Source organism: Marmota marmota, unplaced genomic scaffold (genome assembly GCF_001458135.2).
Source record: "Marmota marmota marmota unplaced genomic scaffold, marMar, whole genome shotgun sequence".
In the NCBI taxonomy this organism is placed as follows: Eukaryota; Metazoa; Chordata; class Mammalia; order Rodentia; family Sciuridae; genus Marmota; species Marmota marmota.
The window spans coordinates 1,364,239-1,386,287 of record NW_026000101.1 but is presented as its reverse complement, the minus strand read 5'-3'; the positions used below and the strand labels follow the sequence as shown (position 1 = coordinate 1,386,287).

Here is a 22,049-nt window from a genome sequence, read left to right as displayed (position 1 = left end):
GATTTAGTCTTTAACTTCAAAAATACTCAGAACATTATTTTTCAATTCCTACGTGATGTTGGAGGGCTGCTTTTAATTGTTCATTTCTACTTTTATTGCCTTGTGGTGAAAAAAATAAGAGAATAGCTTAAATATTTCTTGCTGAAAATTTGTTGTGATTTTCTTTGTAGCATTCTACATAATTCACTAAAAACATTCATGAATATTAGGAAATAATGCATAGTATCTCTGTAGAATAAAGCATTCTTTGTCTATGTCTACTCTTTGTCAATTTTGCTACTCAAACTATATGTTTCTTTAATGCTGCAAAATAACATGAGAATTGCTAAAAAGGAAATATATATATGTATATATATATATATTATACACACACACACAAACATATATATACACACAAACAATTTTCATCATTTTACTAATTTCGCATACTTCAAAAGTTTTATTACACATAGGAATTCAGTTATTTAAGATCACATTTCTGTGTATCTTAAAAATACACTAGATATGCAAACATAATTATGAAGATATTGGAACTTTGAACACCATACCTCAACATATGACACCTTGTCATATGAGTTTTTAACCTGAAGGAAGCTGAAAAATCACAGAGGCAGAAACATTATTCTCAATCTTCTGCCTTCCCTCAACCTCTTACCTTGACCATCCTTATGTGACAAGGGTCCTCCCCTAAACTCAGAGGGAAGATTGTCACACAGATAGGTCTATTAAGTTTCCCCAGTTTATTTTCATTAGGTCTAGTTACTTTTTACCAAATCATACCTCTGCAGTAGTGTCTACTCTTCATCAAACTTAGGCATGAATGCACACAATTTTTCTTGCATCTTGGATCTTCATTTCTAAAATCACGTGTGCCACATAACATCTTAATTAAATATATTTGTTATGCTCTCCTCCTGTTAATTTGTTTTTCATTATAGAATATCACCCATGAATCATGTAATGGGTGAGAAAAATATATTACTTTTTTTCCACTTCAAAGCTATTCTGAAGATTCAAATGAGGATAAACTAAATCTGGTTTTGATGAATGTACATGTTTCATTCATCATAGTATGACTTCTTATATTTTATATATTTCTATCAGTTTACAAGTTTCTTTAACTTAATCTTACGAATAGTTGTTTCTAGTACCTACTTTTAACCTGTAGTAAAAATACCATGAATATAATTATATTTATATACAAAAAGTTTATCTTTATATACAAAAGTTTATATACAAAGAGGATCAGTATAAATTATAATATTGTAAAAAACAAAACTAAAATCCTGTTTTAGTAATTCTGTGAAAGAAAAGATAATTATATTATTTGTCTTAATGTTAATTAATTTCCTAATCAGAAGTTGGTTCTTCCTGCATTCTTCAAAGATTTTAAAAATAATATAACAGTATTACTGCTTCATTATACAATATACTTGAATTCAGTTTCTCTGACCTAAATTTTACATAGAATTCCACTGCATTTAGGACAAATCAAAGGAAACAATTTGATTATCAAAAGATGGGTAGACAGATGTTTCAATAATTTCATTTTAAAAAACCTTTTCTGTGTAGAACTTAAGAGAACATGAAATTATTTAAGGATCAGGCAGGTGACTGGATAATTGTTTCCAAAATATTATTTCTTTATATCAATATTTTAAAAGACCTCAGTCATTACAGGATATTTATCTTCAAGATGGTTTTTAATTATAATGTTGATAGTGCCCAAAACACTTTACTCTTCCACTGGGAAAAGGCAAGAGAATGGACTCCCCAAGTAGCTTGCCTATCTTTGAACCTAGATGGGATTTCAGCCCATCTTCAAATCTCATACATCATCTAATACTTGGCAATTCATTTGTTAGATGCTCCACATTTCAGTGTAAAATAACTTCTTAATATAATAAATTCTGGAGGGAAAACTTGACTGGTAACCCATCATTGTTCTATTAAATAAGATCAAAAGACATGTTAATATTAACCAATACGCTTAAATTATTAGCACCACTTTAACAAAAATATTGAAGGCAAAAAAGGGCTTTTATTACAAACAAATACATACATTTGTAGCAAATTATCTCTGAAAATAATTATTAACTATCTTTTTAAAAAACCTCAGTTTGGGATGACTAGGTCCATTTTAACATTTCCTCTCAACAATGACACATTTTTTTTTAGATTAGTTATAGGAACAGTGTTTCTTCTCAGTTTAAACAGTATAATATTGAGTAAAATGACTATATTGCCTAAAAATTTTCTCACATAACAATCCCAGGGGTTTTTGCACTGTGAGTGCTCAGATAAATAATGACTGCAGAATTTCCCACACTCATGACTCTGATAAGTTTTTATTTCTGAAATGAGTTCTCTTATCTTGAATTAAAGATGTACTATAACATCATTATCCAAAGTACATGTATGAAGACACGAATTGGGTGTCAACATACTTTATATACAAACAGAGATAAGAATTGTAATAAAAAAAAAAACACCACGAAGTACATTTATAAAGACATGAATTGGCGTGAACATACTTTATATAAAAAGATATGAAAATTGTGCTCTATATGTGTAATAAGAATTGTAATGCATTCCACTGTCATGTATTTAAAAAAAATAAAATCAATTAAAAAAAGATTTACTATGACATAAAACATCATCAAAATTGCTACAATGAGGGGCTGGGGATGTGGCTCAAGCGGTAGCATGTCCGCCTGGCATGCGTGCAGCCCAGGTTCGATCCTCAGCACCACATACAAACAAAGATGTTGTGTCTGCCGAAAAAAACTAAAATAAATAGAGAGTTTTTAAAAAAAAAAATTGCTACAATGATAGAGTTTCTCCTCTGCATGTGTTTGTGTATGTGTATGTGTATGTTTATGTTTATGTTAAGTAAGGGCAGAGCTTAAGTTGAAGGATTTCCCATATTCATTATATCAATAGGAATTCTCTTCTGTGAGTCCTCTGATATCAAATTAGTGATGTTCTATAGGAAAATAGTTTATGGCATTCTGTATATTGTTAGGGTTTCTCACCAGAATGAGTTTTCAGAAGTTCAGTAAGGTGTGTACTTTGGCTGAAGGTTTTTCCAAATTCTTTACAAACATACTTTCTCTCCCAGATGAGTTCTCTGGTGTTTAGTGAGGTGTGCACCCTGGCCTTTCTACATTCATTACATTCATAGGGTTTCTCTTTGGTGTGGATTCTCTGATGTTGAGTAAAGGCTGGGGCATGGCTGAAGACTTTCCCACATTTACTACATTCATAAGGTTTCTCTCCTATATGAGTTCTCTGATATCAAATTAGTGATGTGCTGTGGCCAAAAAACTTTCCAATGCTGGTAGTATTTCTCTCCAGAATGAATTCCCTGATGTTCAGTAAGGTGCATGCTATGACTGAAGCCTTTCCCACACTCAGTATACTCATATGGTTTCTTTCCAGTCTGAGTTCTATAATGTTGAGTAAGGGCTAAAATACGTTTAAAGGCCTTTCCATATCCATTACAAGGGTAGGGAGGTGACTAGGTCATGAAGTCTTGTGAATGGGATTAGTACTCTTCTAAGAGAGGTCCAAGATAGACTATTCCTTCAGGTTAGTGAGGATACAGGAAGAATCAGAAAAAAGGCCCTCAGCAGACACCAATTTGCTGGCACCTTGATCATAAACTTCCCAGCCTCCAGAACTGTGAAAAACAAATTTCTATTGTTTATAAGCTACCCACTGTATGGAACATTTATCCCCTGGTACCCAGTTTCACTTTTTAAATTTTTAGTAACCCTTGGTCAACTGCAAAACGAACAATATCAGATGAAAATTCCAGAAATAATCAGTTCATCAGTTTTAAGTAACTTATAGTATATTGTTAAAATTTTTCTATTTTGTTAATTGTCGTTGCTAATTTCTTATGAAACCGAATTTATAAATTAAGCTTTATCATAGGTATATAAGTATAGAAAAATCAATAAGCTTCCCATAGGGGTCTTGGAATGTGTCTTCTGTGGGATACAGGAGATACTACTGTATTTTGTCATAGCAGCCTAAATGGAGTGTCTGAGAGAGACTCAAGGCAGGAATGAGTTGGACTCGGCTTTTCATTGTTGTTGTTAGAAAAACATTTGTGTCCATTGACTCTTTATAAGTTAAGTTCATTCATTCCTTACCTTAAATCCACACACATTTATTAATGCCATGCTTGGTAATGTAGGGGAGGAGCTCAGTGTTGGATAGTGGCAGTACAGTGTGATCAGTGACCTGACTTGGTTATGATTAGTGCGGAGAGGGGACTAATTTCAGGGGCTGGGTGGCTCTGTGGTCATGGTGGGGATGTTTGTAGAGGGCTCAGAAGGCTTAGGATAGGACATGATTTCCAAAACTGAGTTTTTGAAAAGGACTGGGAGTTTGTCAAAAAATAAGGTAGAGAAGGGGAAGCCTCAGCAGAACAAGAGCATAAAACAACCTGTAGAGTTCAGGAACTAGAAATATCTTGGTGGACAAAAGGTCAAGGTGTAAGGGCAGAAATCGGGAAAGGTGAAGGCAGCAACTTCATCTGAATCCCCTTCTTCCCTCCCCCCACAGCCCAGGGCAGATTTTACACGTAGAAGTTTCTGGATCATTACTTGTGGCTCAGGCTGAGTGTAATTAAATTGTTAACTACATGTGTCCATTCTTTCTGCAGAGCTCCCACAAGATTCTCATGATGGGTCTCTCTCAGCTTCTCACTGGATTTCTTCTTTGCACAAACAATGATGGCAACACTAATAAACATCATTCATTGAATGATGGCTCATGATGCCAGGCTCCATGTATTGTTCAGAACATTTTATATGCCCCCACCTAATTCACTGCTCACTCTAACCCTAAAATGTGGGAAAGTTTCTTGGCCACAGCACATCACTAATTTGAGATCAGAGAACTCATATAGGAGAGAAACCTTATGAAGGTAGTAAATGTGAGAAAGTTAAGGATCATGAACCACATTTTAAAGAGGGACCTCTCACAAGTTTAATTCATTGTTTACTCTCAAAATACTGCCTGATTATGTGGTAATAGCCATGATTCAAATTCCCATCTCCCAATGTGTTCTTAAGCCAACAGCAGTAGCTTGTTAGCAAATAACTGTCCTCATCTTCATCCTCAAGGAAAGGTAAACCTTTCCTTGAACAGGAGGTGAAGTTTGGTGGACTCTAGGTTACCATCCATGTGGGTCAGTTTCCCACCACTATAAGAAAATACTTGAGATAATTAACTTAAAATAGAAAAGGATTATTTTGGCTCACAGTTTGGGATGTTCCAGTCCATGATCTATTGACCCTATTGTTTTAAGCCTGTGATAAGGCACACATGGGAGGGGGGATACTGGGTGGAGCAAAAAAATGCTTAACATCATGAGCCATAAAGCAAAAGGGAAGAGAAAGAGATGTAGAATTGAGAAGAGGAAGACTCTCCTTCAAGGGTACACTCCAATGACCTAAGAGAGTACCACTAGTTCCCACTCTCAAAGGCTCCACCACCTCCCAACAGTGCTACTTTGGGGACCAGGCTCCTAATACATGTGCCTTTGGGGAAGATTCAAGATCCGAACCACAGCACTTTCCCAACCCACTCTCCCCAGAATCATACCTCACTCTCTGATAAGACTTCTTTATTCAAATCTTCCATGCTGTGGAACAAGTACCCAAACATCCACTGTCAGGCCTCAATTACTGTCAGGCCTTGAGCCTCACATATTTCACAGCAGCTGGTCCTGCCTCCAAATATTTGTTCAGGTGGTTCCCTCTGTTGCAAATTCCCATATACTCCTATATTGGGGGAATCTCTTGCCAAAGATCAAGGGAGTGTTCTCTGCTTTGTGAGGCCCTAAATTAATAGTTTTTTAAAATAATTAAATTGTATAATCTAGGATCAGTACACTATAGCTCTTGGGTAAACATGGTCCGGTATCTGTTTTGATAAAGGATTATTGGACCACAGCTGTGCTCATTTATTTGTGTGTCATCTATGGTTGTATTTGTGCTACAATAACCAGAGTTGAGAAGTTGCAACAGAGACCATGTGGCCCCCAAAACTAAAATATCTACTTACAGAAAATTTTCTGATCCTTCATTCAATTTAATGTCAAGGAAGAGATGATTATTATCCTCATTTTACGAGGAATAATCTGAGGCATTGGGTCATGATTCTGTTAAGTGATAGAGCCAGGATGTAAGCTCCTGAAGTCTAACTCAGAACTACACTCATAACTAGCACGTTATCTTACAGTTTCACAAATTCTTTTCAATGCCCAAGAATTAATTTTGGTGAAGAAGTAAAGATACCCATATAATTTTCATCTGATCCAAGACAGCTTTGACAGTGAAAAGGGTGCTATTAATAACCATACTAGGACAATAAGCTTATAACTGGTCCTGAAAAATGTGGAGTGTGTGATCACTCTAGAGGTAGTGAACAGAAATACACAAGACAGAGTAAAACAGATAGATAAAATGAAGAAAGATGATTTATTTTATAAGCCAGATAAGTATATTTGTTTTGTTTTATAACCACATATAATTTACCTTAAGATAAGAATACATCCTAATGATGAGGGTATCAAAGTCATTCAATGGACAGTCTTTTTCAATAAATGATACTAGGAAAATTGAATATCAACAGGTTCAAGAATGAAATTGAATCTTAACTAACATCATGTTGGATAGTGTAAATTCATTACATATCAAAGACCTTAATCTTTAACACTTTTTAAAGAAAAAAAAACAGGGTAAATCTTCATAATTTGGTAATGACTTCTTAGATATAAAACCAAAGGCATAGGCAACAAAATAGAAAATAGACAAATTGGACTTCATGAAAAAAAACTTTTAATTGTGCATCAAAAAAATATAAACAGAGGGTCAGGCACAGTGATAAACACATGTAATCCCAGCTACTCAGGAGGTTGAGGCAGGAGGATTGCAAGTTCAAGGCCAGCCTGGGTAACTTAGTGAGACCCTGGCTTAAAGTAAAATAAAAAAGGGCTGGTGGTATAGCTCAGTGGTAGAGCAAGCGTCAGGCCTTGGGTTCAATCCCTACCACCACCACCAAAAAAAATTGTGTGTGTGTGTGTGTGTTTGTCTGTCTGTCTCCAGAGTAAAAATCTAACAAAAATTAAAAATAGAATTACCATATGATTCTGTTGTATTTCACTTCTAAGTATAAAAGCAAAATAAGTTAAAGTTTAGTCTTGAAGAGATATTTGTACACCCATATTCATAGCATCATTGTTCACATTAGCTAAAATGTGCAAACAACTCAAGTTGAATGAATGGATGGATAAGCAACATGTGATATACAAACACAATGGCATGTTATTCTAGCTTTTAAAAGGAGAAAATTCTAACATATGCTATAATATGAAGAGGAGTAAAACTTGAGGAAATTATTCTGAGTGAAATAAGCCAATTGCAGAAGGACAAATACCATGATTCCACCTATGATGAGTAGTCAAAAATAGAGATAGAAAGTAGGATTCACAATGGAACCAAAAATAATGTCAAAATTTGAATTATTATCTGAGAAACACATTTCTCTAGAAAACTATAAAGACATAAAAAACCAACTGAAAAAAGATAGGAAACTCAATATAATTACAGTTTATAAATAATAGTTAAAGGTATATATAACAATGAACCTTTTTCATATTGATAAAGACTTAAAATATTGATAATATCAACAGTGAAAAGAATCAACTTTGGAATTATTCACACCTAATATTGGAGATAGTTGTCAACTGGCAATACTCTGAAAAATTAGCATATGCCAAAACACATTTGAAAATGAAAAAACAAAATTAGAAATCTTACTCAACGTACTCTGACTTCAAGATTTACAAAGCTTTAGTAATCTAGTGTCAAAATAGATAAATAGAACAATGGAACAGAATATAAAGTGCATAAATCGACCCTCTTACACTGATGTTCAATGGTTAGTTTTGTAGGTATCAGTATTGGGAAGAGAAGCCACGTGGAGTTTGTGATAAGCCCAGTTAAAGAATCACAATATAAGCTCCTGAGATTCTGGAGCAAAGTGTGGCCATATGCAGCAGAAAATTATATGTGCTATGGTTTATCCATTCCCAAATTCATATTGAAATTTAACTGCCATTGTAAGTGTGGTGAGGTGGGAATTCTAAGAGGTGAACAAAAGATGCAAGCACATGGCATCCCCATTACACCAGCACTCTTCTCATCTCAGATCTACAGCTCTACAAAAAGATTCTGAAAGTTAACTATGGGAAGAAGACTGGAGCTGGGCTTCTGCATGGGCTGGTTTGGTATGTGAGTGTGAGCTGAAGAAGACAGCTTCAGTACAGCTTCACCCAGAGGTGGCTCTGACAGACAGTGGTGAGGGGAACCCTCCTAGTGCCTAAAGCTTCAGGTGATAAACATGAATATCCACCTTACGTGGAATGAGAAGTGGCCCAGACTTGGAAAAGATACACAGTAGTCTCATGTGCCACTGCAAATGACCTGTACCTCTGGTCAAGGGCTTGGGAAGAAAAAGAATAAAAGAGCAAAAACACGGAGATCTGTATATGGATGTGAAAGTGGATGGACTTGTGTAAAGCCTTTTTTTGTGCTAATACCCACCAGAGAACATCTGCTAGGGAAGAGGCATTGAACAATCAAGTAGACAAAATGACCCAACTGGTGGATGTCATCTGGATCATGCCACAAGCCAGTGCAGAGCCATACCAGTAAAATTAACTCATGGAGATGTAAAAACTATTTAGAAAAACATAAAACTACTCTTCACCCACAACCTGGAAAGGACCACTGTCTCTGCAATGAAGGTGACATTATGCATTTTCCAACATATATATAACGTATGTAAGCATATATAAGCATTATATATAAATTGTGATCTTAATGTACCTATCATTTTGTAATCTGTTTTTTAACGTGGTAATTATTTCATATTTTCAGTTTTGCTTAACACTCATTTTCAGATGTCCTTGTCTTTCTTTCCTTTAATATTAAAGGTTAAGATTCCATTTCCTCAAGACTTTTTTGAAATTAAAGGTCATCAAGTGATTCATTTCTGGTCAATAAAATGTAAGCAAATTTTTTCTGGAAGGAGGAATGAGTGTAAAACATTTGCTTTCTTCAATGTTAGGTAATTCACTTGATAACTTGGAGATGTATCAGTAAAACATATTCCTCAGGTAAAAAAATCACAGGATCATTTGCATCTTCTTAAATACAATTTAAAATCATAACTTTTAATGTAATGTTATTTCCTTTATTTATGGTTTCATATTTTATTTTTTTATTCATTCATTTATTCTGGGATTGAACCTAGGGTGCTTTACCATGGAGCTTCATCCCCAGTCTTTTTTATTTTTTATTTTGAGACAGGTTCTTGCTAAGTTGCCAAGCCTGTCCTAGAACTTGTGATGCTCCCTGGCTCAGCTTCCTGAGTTGCTGGGATTACAAGGATGTGCCACCATTCTTGGTTCATATTTTATTTAATCGATTAACTAGAAATGTAAGTTATATGCAATTTCTCTGTTCTTTGATAAAATATTACAGAATACCCTGACTGCATATTGCAGAAGAGATTCAAAGAAGTAGGATTACCAGACATTTAAAGGTTTTGTGTATACATTCAGATTTAATTTACTAGGTTATACAAACTTGACTACCAAAACCAGTATATGAAATTGTTTTCTCCCTGATGCAAACTTAATTATTCTTAAAATCATGGTTTATTATTCAAAATTTTCCTATTTATGACAAAGGAATTCAGCATCTTTACCTTCCAACACCCTAAGATTCTAAAAGATCTATGCCATAATAACCTTTCGTTGTATATATACCTGACTTGCTATCTCACCCTATCCAACTCTTTGCTTTTGTCACCATCTAAGTGAGCTTTCTTCCTCCTCCCATCATTGTATTTATAATTCATCCCTGATTTATTTTTTTTGCCATATAATGATCTGCCATACTTTATATTTTAATTATTTCTTTATCTCCCTCTCTTGAATTAAGGTCTATGAGGATAGGGGTGTGTGTGTGTGTGTGTGTGTGTGTGTGTGTGTGTGTGTTTGCTGGTGTTTGTTTTTCTTGCTTTGTTGGCTTCTGAATCAAAATAAATATTTCAAAACTGTAATTTATTCTGTAGATAAGACCTTTCATTTTTTTTTTAATTAAGGAATATATCAGTTTTAGTCAGCTATTTCATTGTGACTTGAAGGACAAGACTGGAACAATTGTAGATGAGGAAAAGTTTATTTGGGGGCTCGTGGTTTTAGACGTCTCAATCCATAGACAGCAGGCTCTATTTCTCAGGGCTCATGGTGAGCCCGAACATCATGGCAGAAGAGTGTAGCAGAGGGAAACAGCTTACATGTAATCAGGAAGGAGAGAGAGAGATGGAGAGAGAGAGAGAGAGAGAGAGAGAGAGAGAGAGAGTGTCTCTCCACTGGCCAGTTATGATATATACTCAAAAGCCACACTCAATTCCCACCTCCTCCAGCCACACCCTACCACTTCAATTAATCCTTATCAGGGGATTAATTCACTGATTGAGTTAAGACTCTTATAACCCAATCATTTCTCCTCTGAACCTTCTTGCATTGTCTCACACATGAGCTTTGGGGGAACACCTCACATCCAAACCATAACAATCAAACTGTTTTAAAATAGTTTTTAAGAAATGTACTTAATGATTTAGACCAGTAGTTCTCCAAAGTGGGTTCCCCAACTAGCAGAATCTGCATCCTCTAGGAACTTATTAAACATGCAAATTGTGAATCAATAAATCTGTGGTGGGGGCCCAAGAATTTATATTACTTAAATCTACTTTTAACAGTCCTCCAGGCAATTTAGATATACATTAAAGTTTGTGCATTATTGATTTAGATTCATCTTTTTCTTTTTTCCTACTGTTTACCTTCAATTATTTTCTGACATCATTTCCTCATTTATTGATCCAAAATTTATTTTTCACTACAAAAATGTGTTTCAAGCATTCATTTCTACAGTTAAGGCATACTTGTACTTCTGACTGTTCCAGGCATGACACTTATGGGTTCTCCAATAGGTGTGGAAATTCAACATAGCCATAACCTACAACCGTTTCATCCTAAAGAGTGTTCTACAGATCTGGATAGTGACAACTCGTTCTGTGCACAGGGCCAGACTTCCACTTGATAAATTACTGGTGAGAATGGCTTTTGTATTGTGTTTCCTTCCCCTGAAATTAGTTACTTGGAAATGAGAGCTAAGACCCACGCGTTAATCTTTCAACACAAGTGTGAACACACACACACACCTACACACATTCTATTCTCAATAGATTTTATAATTCTCTGAAATGAAGTCAGGAAAGCAGGATCTTGAATGGAAATATTCGCAGATGATGTTTAATCACATATTTGTTCAGTGCTCCTCATTATGCTAGATTACTATGTAGGTGAAATATTTATGATTCAACAAAATTGAACAGGACAAGTCCTAATTACTGACCTCTATGTTTGCAAACAAGATGTAACACATGCACTATGAAAAATAAAAAGAACACATATATCAAATATTATTATATTTGACAATACTATAGTTAATATTGTATTAAAAATTAGTATAATAATTTACAAATGATTTAATAATTTATAAGACAATTTTGTGTCACATCTTTGTTTTTAACATAACAACTTAAAATTTAAAACAATTCAGGTAAATTTTTAAAAATATTTTTCATTGTAGATAGACAAAATAACTTTATTTTATTTATTTCTTTTTTTTAATGTGGTGCTAGGGATTGAACCCAATGCCTCGCTCATGCTAGGCAAGTGCTCTACCACTGAGCCACAACACCAGCCCTAAATTTTTTATCTATGATTCAAGGGTAAAAAAAAAATCTAGGTATGCAATGGCATATAGGTCTCCTGTGCAGATTCAAACTGATTCATAACACCCCCTGGAATTCATGCTTAAGAATGATTATGATGCTGACTTTCAGCTCACTCAGAAAGAGTACAGTGATCCATTAACAATTTCTGCTATTGGGTAAGAACAGGATGTAGTGGTATTTAGTGCAATATATTTTAAATGGATGCCTGTGGTGTTTATGTAGAAATACTTTAAATGTGGGATAAATTGTTTAAAAAACACTCATTCATCTGCAACCATAGTTCACCTTCGGTCTTTAATAGAAAATAGAAGAGACACAGTGCTGTTACAGTTGTAATTATTAAGTTATGAAAGAACTTGTATTTGATAGGGAAATCTTTGTGAATTCAATATAAAATACCTCTTATTCAGCATTATTCATGAATAAGCATAGAAAATTTTAACTTGTCAGCAACATTGTGGAATAGGTTTGATGATATTCTAAAATAGTGCTGATTTATGCATATTAAAAGTATTTTAATTATGAAAACAAGGCATAAACATGATAAAAAAAATTCAAACAATATACTAAACATGAGATCTTACTCTCATTCTAGCCCTCAGTCCTATATTTCTGTGCCTAGTCACAACCACTATTAAGTTTCTTCTGAAAATTTTAAACAAAATCTATTGACATACATTTATAGTACTTGTATACACACACAAAAACATACACAGAGAGGGAGACAGGTAAACACACATAATCTTTTGTACATGAGTGGGAAGATACTATATACATGGTTTAGCAATCTCTTTTTTAAAATTGACTTAATATATATTGAGCATCATTCCCGATCAGCATATTTGTATCCTCACCTGTTTTTTCCTTGCTTTGAAAACATTTCTGTTAACAATACTTAGATGAATAACAAGCTTTTTATAAAGGCTTCTTTTAATGTAAAAGCTTGTATAGACATTATGAAAGAGCTGGATGATAATATCAAAGAGGATGTTTATATAAATGGCCACACTCCTTTACACAAGGCAATGAGCAGATATGCAAATTGAATTCTAATATGTGGACTTATATACACAACACCCAAGCAACTCAATAATTGTCAAATATATACAACTTGTTTCTTCATTGCTCTGATTATTCAACTTACTCCTATTTTTTAAAGCTTCATATTTCAATCTACACATGTAAATCATTTATAATAACTGAATATTTTAAAATTATATTTTCTCTAAAAGATTTGGTATCTTATTCCATCCATTGCTTCTATTTGAAGTTCTATGTTCAAATCCTCTCCTGGATAACAAGATGTTCTTGTCAAGGGTCTTTTTGTTTTTAAACATACTTCAAGTTCAGAGTATTTCTAAGGTTAAAAAAAAATCTTCAGTTCAGTTAGCAGATTTCCCACACTCATTTCACTCATGAGAGTTTTCCTCAGAATGAGTTTTCATGTGTTTGGTAAGGGACATATTCTGTTTGAAAGATTTCCCACATTCATTACATTTGTAGGGTTTCTCTCCTGTATGGGATCTCTGATGTATAACAAGTTGTGACTTTGCATTAAAGGCTTTCCCACATTCGTTACACTCATAGGGTTTCTCCCCAGTGTGAGTTCTCTGATGTACAATGAGGTGTGCCTTCTGGCTAAAGGCTTTCCCACATTCATTACATTCAAAGGGTTTTTCCCCAGTATGAACTCTCTGGTGTTGAGTAAGACCTTCAACTTGTTTAAAGGCCTTCCCACATTGCTTACATTCAAAAGGACTTTCACCAGTATGCGTTCTCATATGGTAAGTAAGAGATGAGCTATGTCCAAAGGCTTTCCCACATTCATCACATTTATAAGGTTTCTCCTTCGTATGAGTTCTTTGATGTATAATGAGGTGTGACTTCTTGCTGAAAGTCTTTCCACATTCATTACATTCAAAGGGTTTTTCACCTGTATGAATTCGCATATGTTTAGTCAGAGATGAGCTATATTTAAAAGCTTTGCCACATTCATTACATTCATATGGTATTTCACCTGTATGAGTTCTCACATGTTCAGTGAGAGATGAGTTATACCTAAAGGATTTTCCACATTCCTTACATTCATAAGGCTTCTCACCTGTATGAGATCTTACATGTTGAATAAGGTTTGAGCTGTGTCTGAAGGTTTTCCCACACTCAGTACATTCATAGGGCTTTTCCCCAGTATGAATTCTTAGATGGTCAGTCAGGGCATGTTTATGACCATGGGCTTTGCCACACTGAACACATTCATATGGTTTCTCCCCTGTGTGAGTCCTCTGATGTACAACAAGGTGGGACTTCTGGCTAAAGGCTATGCCACATTCATTACATTCATAGGGCTTCTCCCCAGTGTGAATTCTCTGATGGTCAACGAGTCCTTGTTTATGACTGAGAACCTTCCCACACTGGTTACATTCATAGGGTTTCAAACCAGCTTGAGTTTTATCAGGTTTATTGGATGAACTAGGGCTCAATGATTTCTCATGTTCCTCTCCAGACTGAATCTTGCCTTGCTTAGCATGGGGTGAGCTATGATGGCATCGTTTCTCACATTTCTTCCTAGTCTGAGTTTTGTCATGCTTGTCAGGTGAACTCTGTTTGGATAATTTCTCACATTTCTTTCCAGCTTGATTTGTGTCTTTCTTATCAGATAAGCTATGACTGAATGATTTCCTATGTTCTTTAGCTACATCAGGTTTCTTTTTTGCACAGTTTTTTCTATGGCCAGGTAAGTCTAAATTCTGCTTCAAATTCTTCCCATGTGAATCAGATTTAAAAAGTCCCCTTTTTGAAGAAACATGTTTTGTACTCACATTAATTTTTTTCCCCAATGAACCACACTCACTGCCTTTCTTCTTATTTGAAGTTCTGTTCTTAAAGGCAACTTCCCTAATGGGTTTGTTTTGAGATTTCTGGTTATTCTCCAGCTGGTCATCATCACACTGTTCTTCTTCTACAATGAAATTCAATGAAGAATTCCCGTGAATTTTTATACTCTCGCTTAAGTTTTTTTGTAAGTTTATAAAGTAAATATAAATCTTTTTTTAATGTAAATCTTTATTTAACCCTAATATCCCAATATAAAATAAGTATCAAATGCCCCTATTCTCTTAAACTTGGGGGCAGGAGAGAATGCTGTAGTAAAATCAGGGAAAGAAAAATGATAACAGTGATTAGAAACAACTTTGGCTACTTAAAAATATGAACTTGCGCAATGGAGGAAGGATAGCATCTTCAACAAATGGTGCTGGGAAAACTGGAAATCCATATGCAACAAAATGAAACTGAATCCCTTTCTCTCGCCATGCACAAAAGTTAATTCAAAATGGATCAAGGAGCTTGATATCAAATCAGAGACACGCCGTCTGATAGAAGAAAAAGTTGGCTACGATCTACATACTGTGGGGTCGGGCTCCAAATTCCTTAATAGGACACCCAAAGCACAAAAGTTAATAACTAGAATCAACAAATGGGACTTACTCAAACTAAAAAGTTTTTTCTCAGCAAAAGAAACAATAAGAGAGGTAAATAGAGAGCCTACATCCTGGGAACAAATCTTTACTCCTCACACTTCAGATAGAGCCCTAATATCCAGAGTATACAAAGAACTCAAAAAATTAGACAATAAGAGAACAAACAACCCAATCAACAAATGGGCCAAGGACCTGAACAGACACTTCTCAGAGGAGGACATACAATCAATCAACAAGTACATGAAAAAATGCTCACCATCTCTAGCAGTCAGAGAAATGCAAATNGCCAGCCTCAGCAACAGCAAGGTGCTAAGCAACTCAGTGAGACCCTGTCTCTAAGTAAAATACAAAATAGGGCTAGGGATGTGGCTCGGTTATTGAGTACCCCTGAGTTCTATCCCCAGTACCCTTACTTCCCCAAAAAAGAAAAAAAAAAACTATAAACTTAGGAGCAGGGGCTATCATTTTGGGGCAGCCTTTTACAGATACATGCATGGAAACATAGAAAACGCTTACAAATGAGAATAAAAAGAATCAGAGAGAGAGACACACACAGAGATATGAATCTCCATGATCTGAGAAAGAGAAGAGAGAAAGTAAATAGCCATCTTCATGATAAATGGACATTACATGGGAAAAAATGAAAACTGGATTCAAACAGAAAAGAGTTATTGTATCTGAATAGATAGCCAGGAAATGTTAGTCTTCTCTGAAGAACATTTAGAAACTAAGTTCCTGCAGATCAACTTTTGGAGGTATAACTATAGTAAGGAGACTCGAGAAGCAGAGCTGCTAACTGCTTTTTCATTTAGAAAAGTTTAAAGACATTCAGCACCCTGGAAGAAAGAGTTTAAAAGTGTGGGAGGCCATCCTCGAACGTGATTTGAGTTACCTCCCTGGCTGGGCGAGAGGTGCTTAGGCACAGCTGTGTCAGAGCTTTCCCCACCCTTCTCCAGGTCCGAGGGCTTGTCCGTGCAGAGGCATATCTGGCCACTACCCCGTGGCCGATACCCAGAACACCCAATCGTCGCCCCTGACCTTGGGATGCTGCCCTCCTTAATCTTCATTGGATGGGATTTTCCCCAGAATTTTTTGTTCCCCAATAAAAGTCCACTCCCTGGTGTGTTCTCTCTCGCTGGCCTCTTCAGTAAACCTCGCTACCACAATTGGTGGCTTGAGGCTGGAGCTAGGAGGAGCCATTCTGGAGCTGGTTTAAAGGTAATTAGAGTCTTGTCTCTTTAATTTAAAACTCCCTAGTGGTTTCTCACAACTCGAACCTTCTTTCATGAAGCCTGCGCGGGTTGCGGGCTAAATAAAAGGACTTCCTAGGTAGCATGACAAGACTGTATCTCCCAGTGCCTGAGGAGCATAGAGAAGATGGGGACAAATTTCCTTCTGGGAAGAAAGTGATCAAAACTCAAACCTTTCCCCTTGACATGTAACATTATAAGAATCTCTTAAATGATGTGTTTGTGCTAATCACAATTGACATCTGTTCCCCAGAAAAAGATAGAAAGCACTAAAAGAGAAATTCACCATGGTGATAGGACAGGAGGAGAATCTGAACTATAGAATTGGCATAATAACCACATCATATCAGGGGACAGTTGGATCTAGTCAAGCACTTGATTAAGACTGGAAGCTTTTCCTAAATTTGAGACAGCAATTAAAAATGAATTTTAAGCTAGAATATTTGTTGCTTCATAAACTTAGTATGGAGCTCATTAGGCCCAACAAATTATTTAGAGGGAAAAGAATATTTCTTCATAAAAGAAGCTTTAATTATTATATAAGAACCTGAACCAAGAAAATAGTCAATGTAGCATGACAAAGATATATTTTTCAGGATTACCTTCTAGTTATACCAAGTTAGTTAGTAATACCAAGTGTCAACAATAAAAGAATAGTCAAAGCTGGAACAGCTAATGGACAGGTCAGAAAATCATGGGGTCTCTCCACTTGTCCTTTGAAGGACTGGTTCCTCTCATCTCAGGAAATTCATGGGGGTTTTAGACAAATCAGGGTCAGATGAAACTTTAAAAGATATAGTAGACATTCTGCTAATTTGGGGACTATAATGACGTAAATAATTGAGTATTTTAGTGTGTGGCAACCTCAAGATGAATTGTAAAAAAAAAAAAAAAAAATGGATTCAATAAATCTACTCAAGAATTGGACCAGTTTAGGAAGATAATGTGAACCGAATTTGTGTGATGTCAGTGAGAACTGACAACAAACATACAGGAACTGAGGAAAGGACAGTAATCCACGGGAGACAGGCCTAAAATGAGAGTAGACCCTAATAAAAACAGCAAAGGTGAAAGAAACCTCTAATTTATAAAGAAAGACAAAGCTTTCAATTTCTGACACTCTAAGACTAATAAATAAGCAAGTCATATAGAAATGTAAAACAAAGACAAATGGAAGTCACCAGTACGGGATAAAAAGCTTGTAGTTGCATAATAGATGATCCCTCTAATGGACATATACTAGAAAAAAAGAACAGATAGAAGATAAAACTTAAGGAACACTTTAGCAAGTGAGAAGGAGGAGAAGCTGGTGAGTAAATGGTAAAGCAGCACTTAGGAGAGAGGATAAGATCTAATTCAGGTGGTGCGATTAGGTGGGCAAGAACTTCAGGCTAATCAATACTATTCAAGTCCATCCTGGAAGGCATGCAGTGGTGACTTTAAAGTCAGAAACTTAGGGAGGAATGAATTCTTAGAATTTGACTGCAAGGGTTAAGGGGAAAATGGGCAGGATGACATGCTATAGACCACAGATCTAGAACATTTCACAATGAAAGGAGGGAAACAGAAAGTCATGTATGGGTAGGAGTATCATGCCAACAGATTTAGAAAAAAGACAGATCCAAGAATGTCTGGATACATAGGAGAGAATTTGACACATGGGGGAATTAGAGCAAGGGGTGGGGATACTGGTAGAAAGACAAAGGATATAAGGAAGGTGGATTTTTAAAAAGTAATGCTTTAGATAAGGTAAATAGGAATGGGATTGGGAGAAAAGCTAAGAGGGGTATTCTGAAAGCTGAGCAATGGAGCACATAGATAAGGAAAAGGGGTTATATGGAAGGACCGAAGGACCAGTTAGGCATCTGAGGGGCTGGAAGCAAAGGTTTAGGGCCCTGGGTTTCAGCTTTTTTCTTCCACAATTGGAATGGTATGATAGTCTGTATTACTGATACCTATGGAAGGATTACACCTCTAAGCCCCTCCCCAATACATGGCCATTTGAACTGTAGCACCCAGCCCTGTGGAAGGATTAAACATTCCTATCCTGTTGAACTCAGGAGTGGCCAAATGGCTTGCTCTAACCAATAAAATGTGTGCCGCCAGGTGGGGTGGCACATGTCTGTAATCCCAGCTGCTCAGGAAGCTGAGGCAGGAAGGTGCAAGTTCAAAGCCAGCCTCAGCAACAGCAAGGTGCTAAGCAACTCAGTGAGACCCAGTCTCTAAACAAAATAAATAAAAAAGTAAGCCTGGGGATGTGGCTCAGAGTACTCCTGAGTTCAATCCCTGGTACCACCCCCCCAAACCCCCGAAAAAAGTGGGTGAATCTACCACTTCCAAGCAGTAATTTAAGAGCTATCATGTGGTTCCAATTTTTCCCTTCTGCCAAGAGACCAGAATTTGCCAGAGAATGCTCTTTCAACACAGCTTCCCAAATGGAGATCATATAGAACAGTAATACAGCTTGAGCAAAAAATAAATCTCCTATTGTAGGCCACAGGGATTTGGGGATTGTTCCTAAATGAAGCAAAACCTAGTCTAAGCTGACTAATACAAGTGGCACAAACTCCCATAAGTAACACTGGCTCACTCCTACAGTGATCTCTGCATGATCTCACAGGTGGACAGGTTCATGAAGAAGGAAGAGATATTAGAATCTCTAAGGTTAGGAAATCTTCATCGTTTGAACTATTCTTCCTCTGATAGACTCTGATATTTTTCTACAGCTATTTCCTGTTTAAGAAAAAAATAGGGAGCTGGGGATGTGGCTCAAGTAGTAGCACGCTCGCCTAGTATGTGTGAGGCACTGGGTTCGATTCTCAGCACAACTAAAAATAAAATAAAGATATTGTGTCCACCTTAAGCTAAAAAAAATAAATAAATTTTTTTTTTAAAAAAAGAAAAATATAGTCTAGAATAATTTAAGAATAATTTAAGAGTAAATTTTTCTTTGAAGAATTCCTAAGTTACCACCAAGAAACTAGGAACTTACTTCTACTGGTTCCTACTTGCTTGGATCTTGCTTTTTTATTCAGACGATTTTGACTGGGTTTCTTCCCCTTACCCAACCATGGTTCTTCTCCTTTTTCCAACTTAGAGATCATGTCTGGTTTGGGAGCTTGATACCCTGCTTATGAGAAAAGGTATAAATTGAGAGTTAGAAGAGCCATCTCAGGAATCAAACTTCATTGTTTGCACTTCAGGGCCTTTCAAGGTGAAGGAATACACAGCTCCTGAAGTTTCCCAATGTGCTTGTCCATGTGCTGTAATTAAGCAGAGCTTCCATTTTGAAGGCAGTGGTCCTGCCTGGTACCCAAAAGGGATTAAAACTCTTTGACCCACAAAAATCAAGGCCACACTTATCAAGGGCTTCAGGAAGAATGTATCATGGTGAACACATTTTTAATTACAAGGGAATTGTCCTTACCCATTGAAGCTAGGTTGCTGTAGTTCTCCAGCATCACATCTTTGTACAGGTTCTTCTGAGCAGGTTCAAGTTGCTTCCATTCTTTCTGGGTAAAAGCCATAGTAACATCTTTAAATGTTACCGATCCCTGTAATAGCATATACCTGTTCAGTTCAGTGTCACCCATGTTTGGGGACTTGTTCCTTCCTTGACCACTTACTATTGACAACAGGCATGTTACATAATGTTTCTATTCTTTTTTTTTTTTTTAAGAGAGAGAGAGAGAGAGAACGAGAGAGAATTTTAATATTTATTTTCTAGTTTTCGGTGGACACAACATCTTTATTTGTATGTGGTGCTAAGGATCGAACCCAGTGCCTCACGCATGCCAGGCGAGCACGCTACCACTTGAGACACATCCCCAGCCCAGTGTTTCTATTCTTTGCCTGATTTTGTATTTCTTTTTGAGAAACAAAAACCAAATTAAGAAATACTGAAATATCTTTATTTTGAATTTGTTCTTTTAAGAAGACAAAAAATACAAATATTAGAGAGAAAGACAATAAAAGAAAGAAAGGAAGGAAGGAAGGAAGGAAAGAAGGAAGGAAGAAAGGAAGAAAAGAAAATTCAGTCTTTATTTTTTCTTCTATAACAGGTTTCTAAATGGCTATGGAAATATCTACAGTTTATATAGAGTCCTGAATCATAAGAATAGAATTAAGACCCTTGTTGATTTATTACTAGGCAAAATAATTTATATTTGGAAGCAAAAATAAGACATCTTAGGCATGTAAGCATCCAGAAATTACATTACTTACACAATTGAGAAATAAAGAAAAATGAAGAGAGGGAGAAGCAAAGGGAGAGAGAACAGGGAAGGGAGAAAGAGGCAAAAGAGAAATCTTTAAAAGAAAACTGGGTAAAAATTCCAAAATTTTCAATATTGGGAAAAACTACATCATGGAAAGCAATGAATGATGTATTAGTTTTTCATCCCTGTGCCCAAAATATCCAATACAAACAACTTGAAGGAAGACAGGTTTATTTTTGACTCATGCTTTCAGAGGCATCAGTCTAGCTCCATCATTTTGGGCCTGAAGCAAGGCAGAACATCATGGCAGAAGGGTGTGGTGGAAGAAGACTGCTCAGCTCAAGGCAGCTGGGAAGCAGAGAGAGAGGCAAGGGCCAGGATATAGTCCCCAAGGGCATGTTCCCCATGACCTCTTTACTCCAACCATGCCCCACCTGACTACAGTTTCCATCCCCTCCTAGTAGTCCATTCAAATGAATTAGTCCACCAAATGGATTAATCCACTAGGAGTGTACTTAGAGCCCTCAAGATCCAATCACTTCCATAATCCCATCTCTGTGCATCACTACATAGGGGATCAAGTCTTCAACACACGGGAGACTTTCCAGATTCAAACTTTAAAAAAATAAGAAAGCCAGTAAATTGTCTCATTACATCTAAGTAATTTGCAATGTTTATGTGCAACTGTTATGAAAATATCCTTAAAATCAAGAAGTAATGATGTAAGAAAAATAAGAAGGAGTATACCTGGGTGGGGTGAGAGGTAGGGGAGAAATCAAAGCTCATTAATGTTTTTATCTTATAGAAGCAGAAGATGACATGAGTTTTGGAGAATTTTAATACCAACAATATATAAATTCAAACAAGTTTATTCAACATTTAAAGATAACTCCTTACCAGACAGACCACCAATCAGACCTCCATATGTCACTAATTTCTATCCCCACAGACCTCCACTCATTGACTTCTAATATTCCCCATCTTTGATGGTCACAGGCCTTCCAGTCATTGAGCCAGGACAGCTCTCTTTAATCATGACCCAATGATTCCAAAATGACCCACCCCAGCAATCACAGCAGATCCCCGCAATCGCTTGCCCCCAGACAACCCAATCACATATTCCCATAGATTCCTCAACCATTTATACCCATAGGGAACATGGATCTCTATCTCCCATGTCTCCAAATCCCTCAGCCTATCACTGAGCCCAA

General features: G+C 36.2%; 1 protein-coding gene across 9 annotated transcripts in view; it reads right to left on the bottom strand.

Moving 5' to 3' along the window:
* The window catches only part of Zfp37 (ZFP37 zinc finger protein), a 51,360-nt gene that overhangs the window by 25,131 nt on the left and 4,180 nt on the right, over nt 1–22,049 (bottom strand). For 3 of the 9 annotated variants that reach the window (XM_048783189.1, XM_048783191.1, XM_048783190.1), the window contains exons 2-3: nt 20,049–20,129; nt 19,614–19,751 (exon numbers count right to left, since the gene is read on the bottom strand). In XM_048783189.1, coding sequence (XP_048639146.1) covers nt 19,614–19,751; nt 20,049–20,129 — 219 coding nt within the window. Of the gene's footprint in view, nt 1–12,172; nt 14,852–19,613; nt 19,752–20,048; nt 20,176–22,049 lie in introns of those variants that run through there. The other 6 variants (XM_048783185.1, XM_048783186.1, XM_015492191.2 and 3 more) reach the window with 6 other exon arrangements.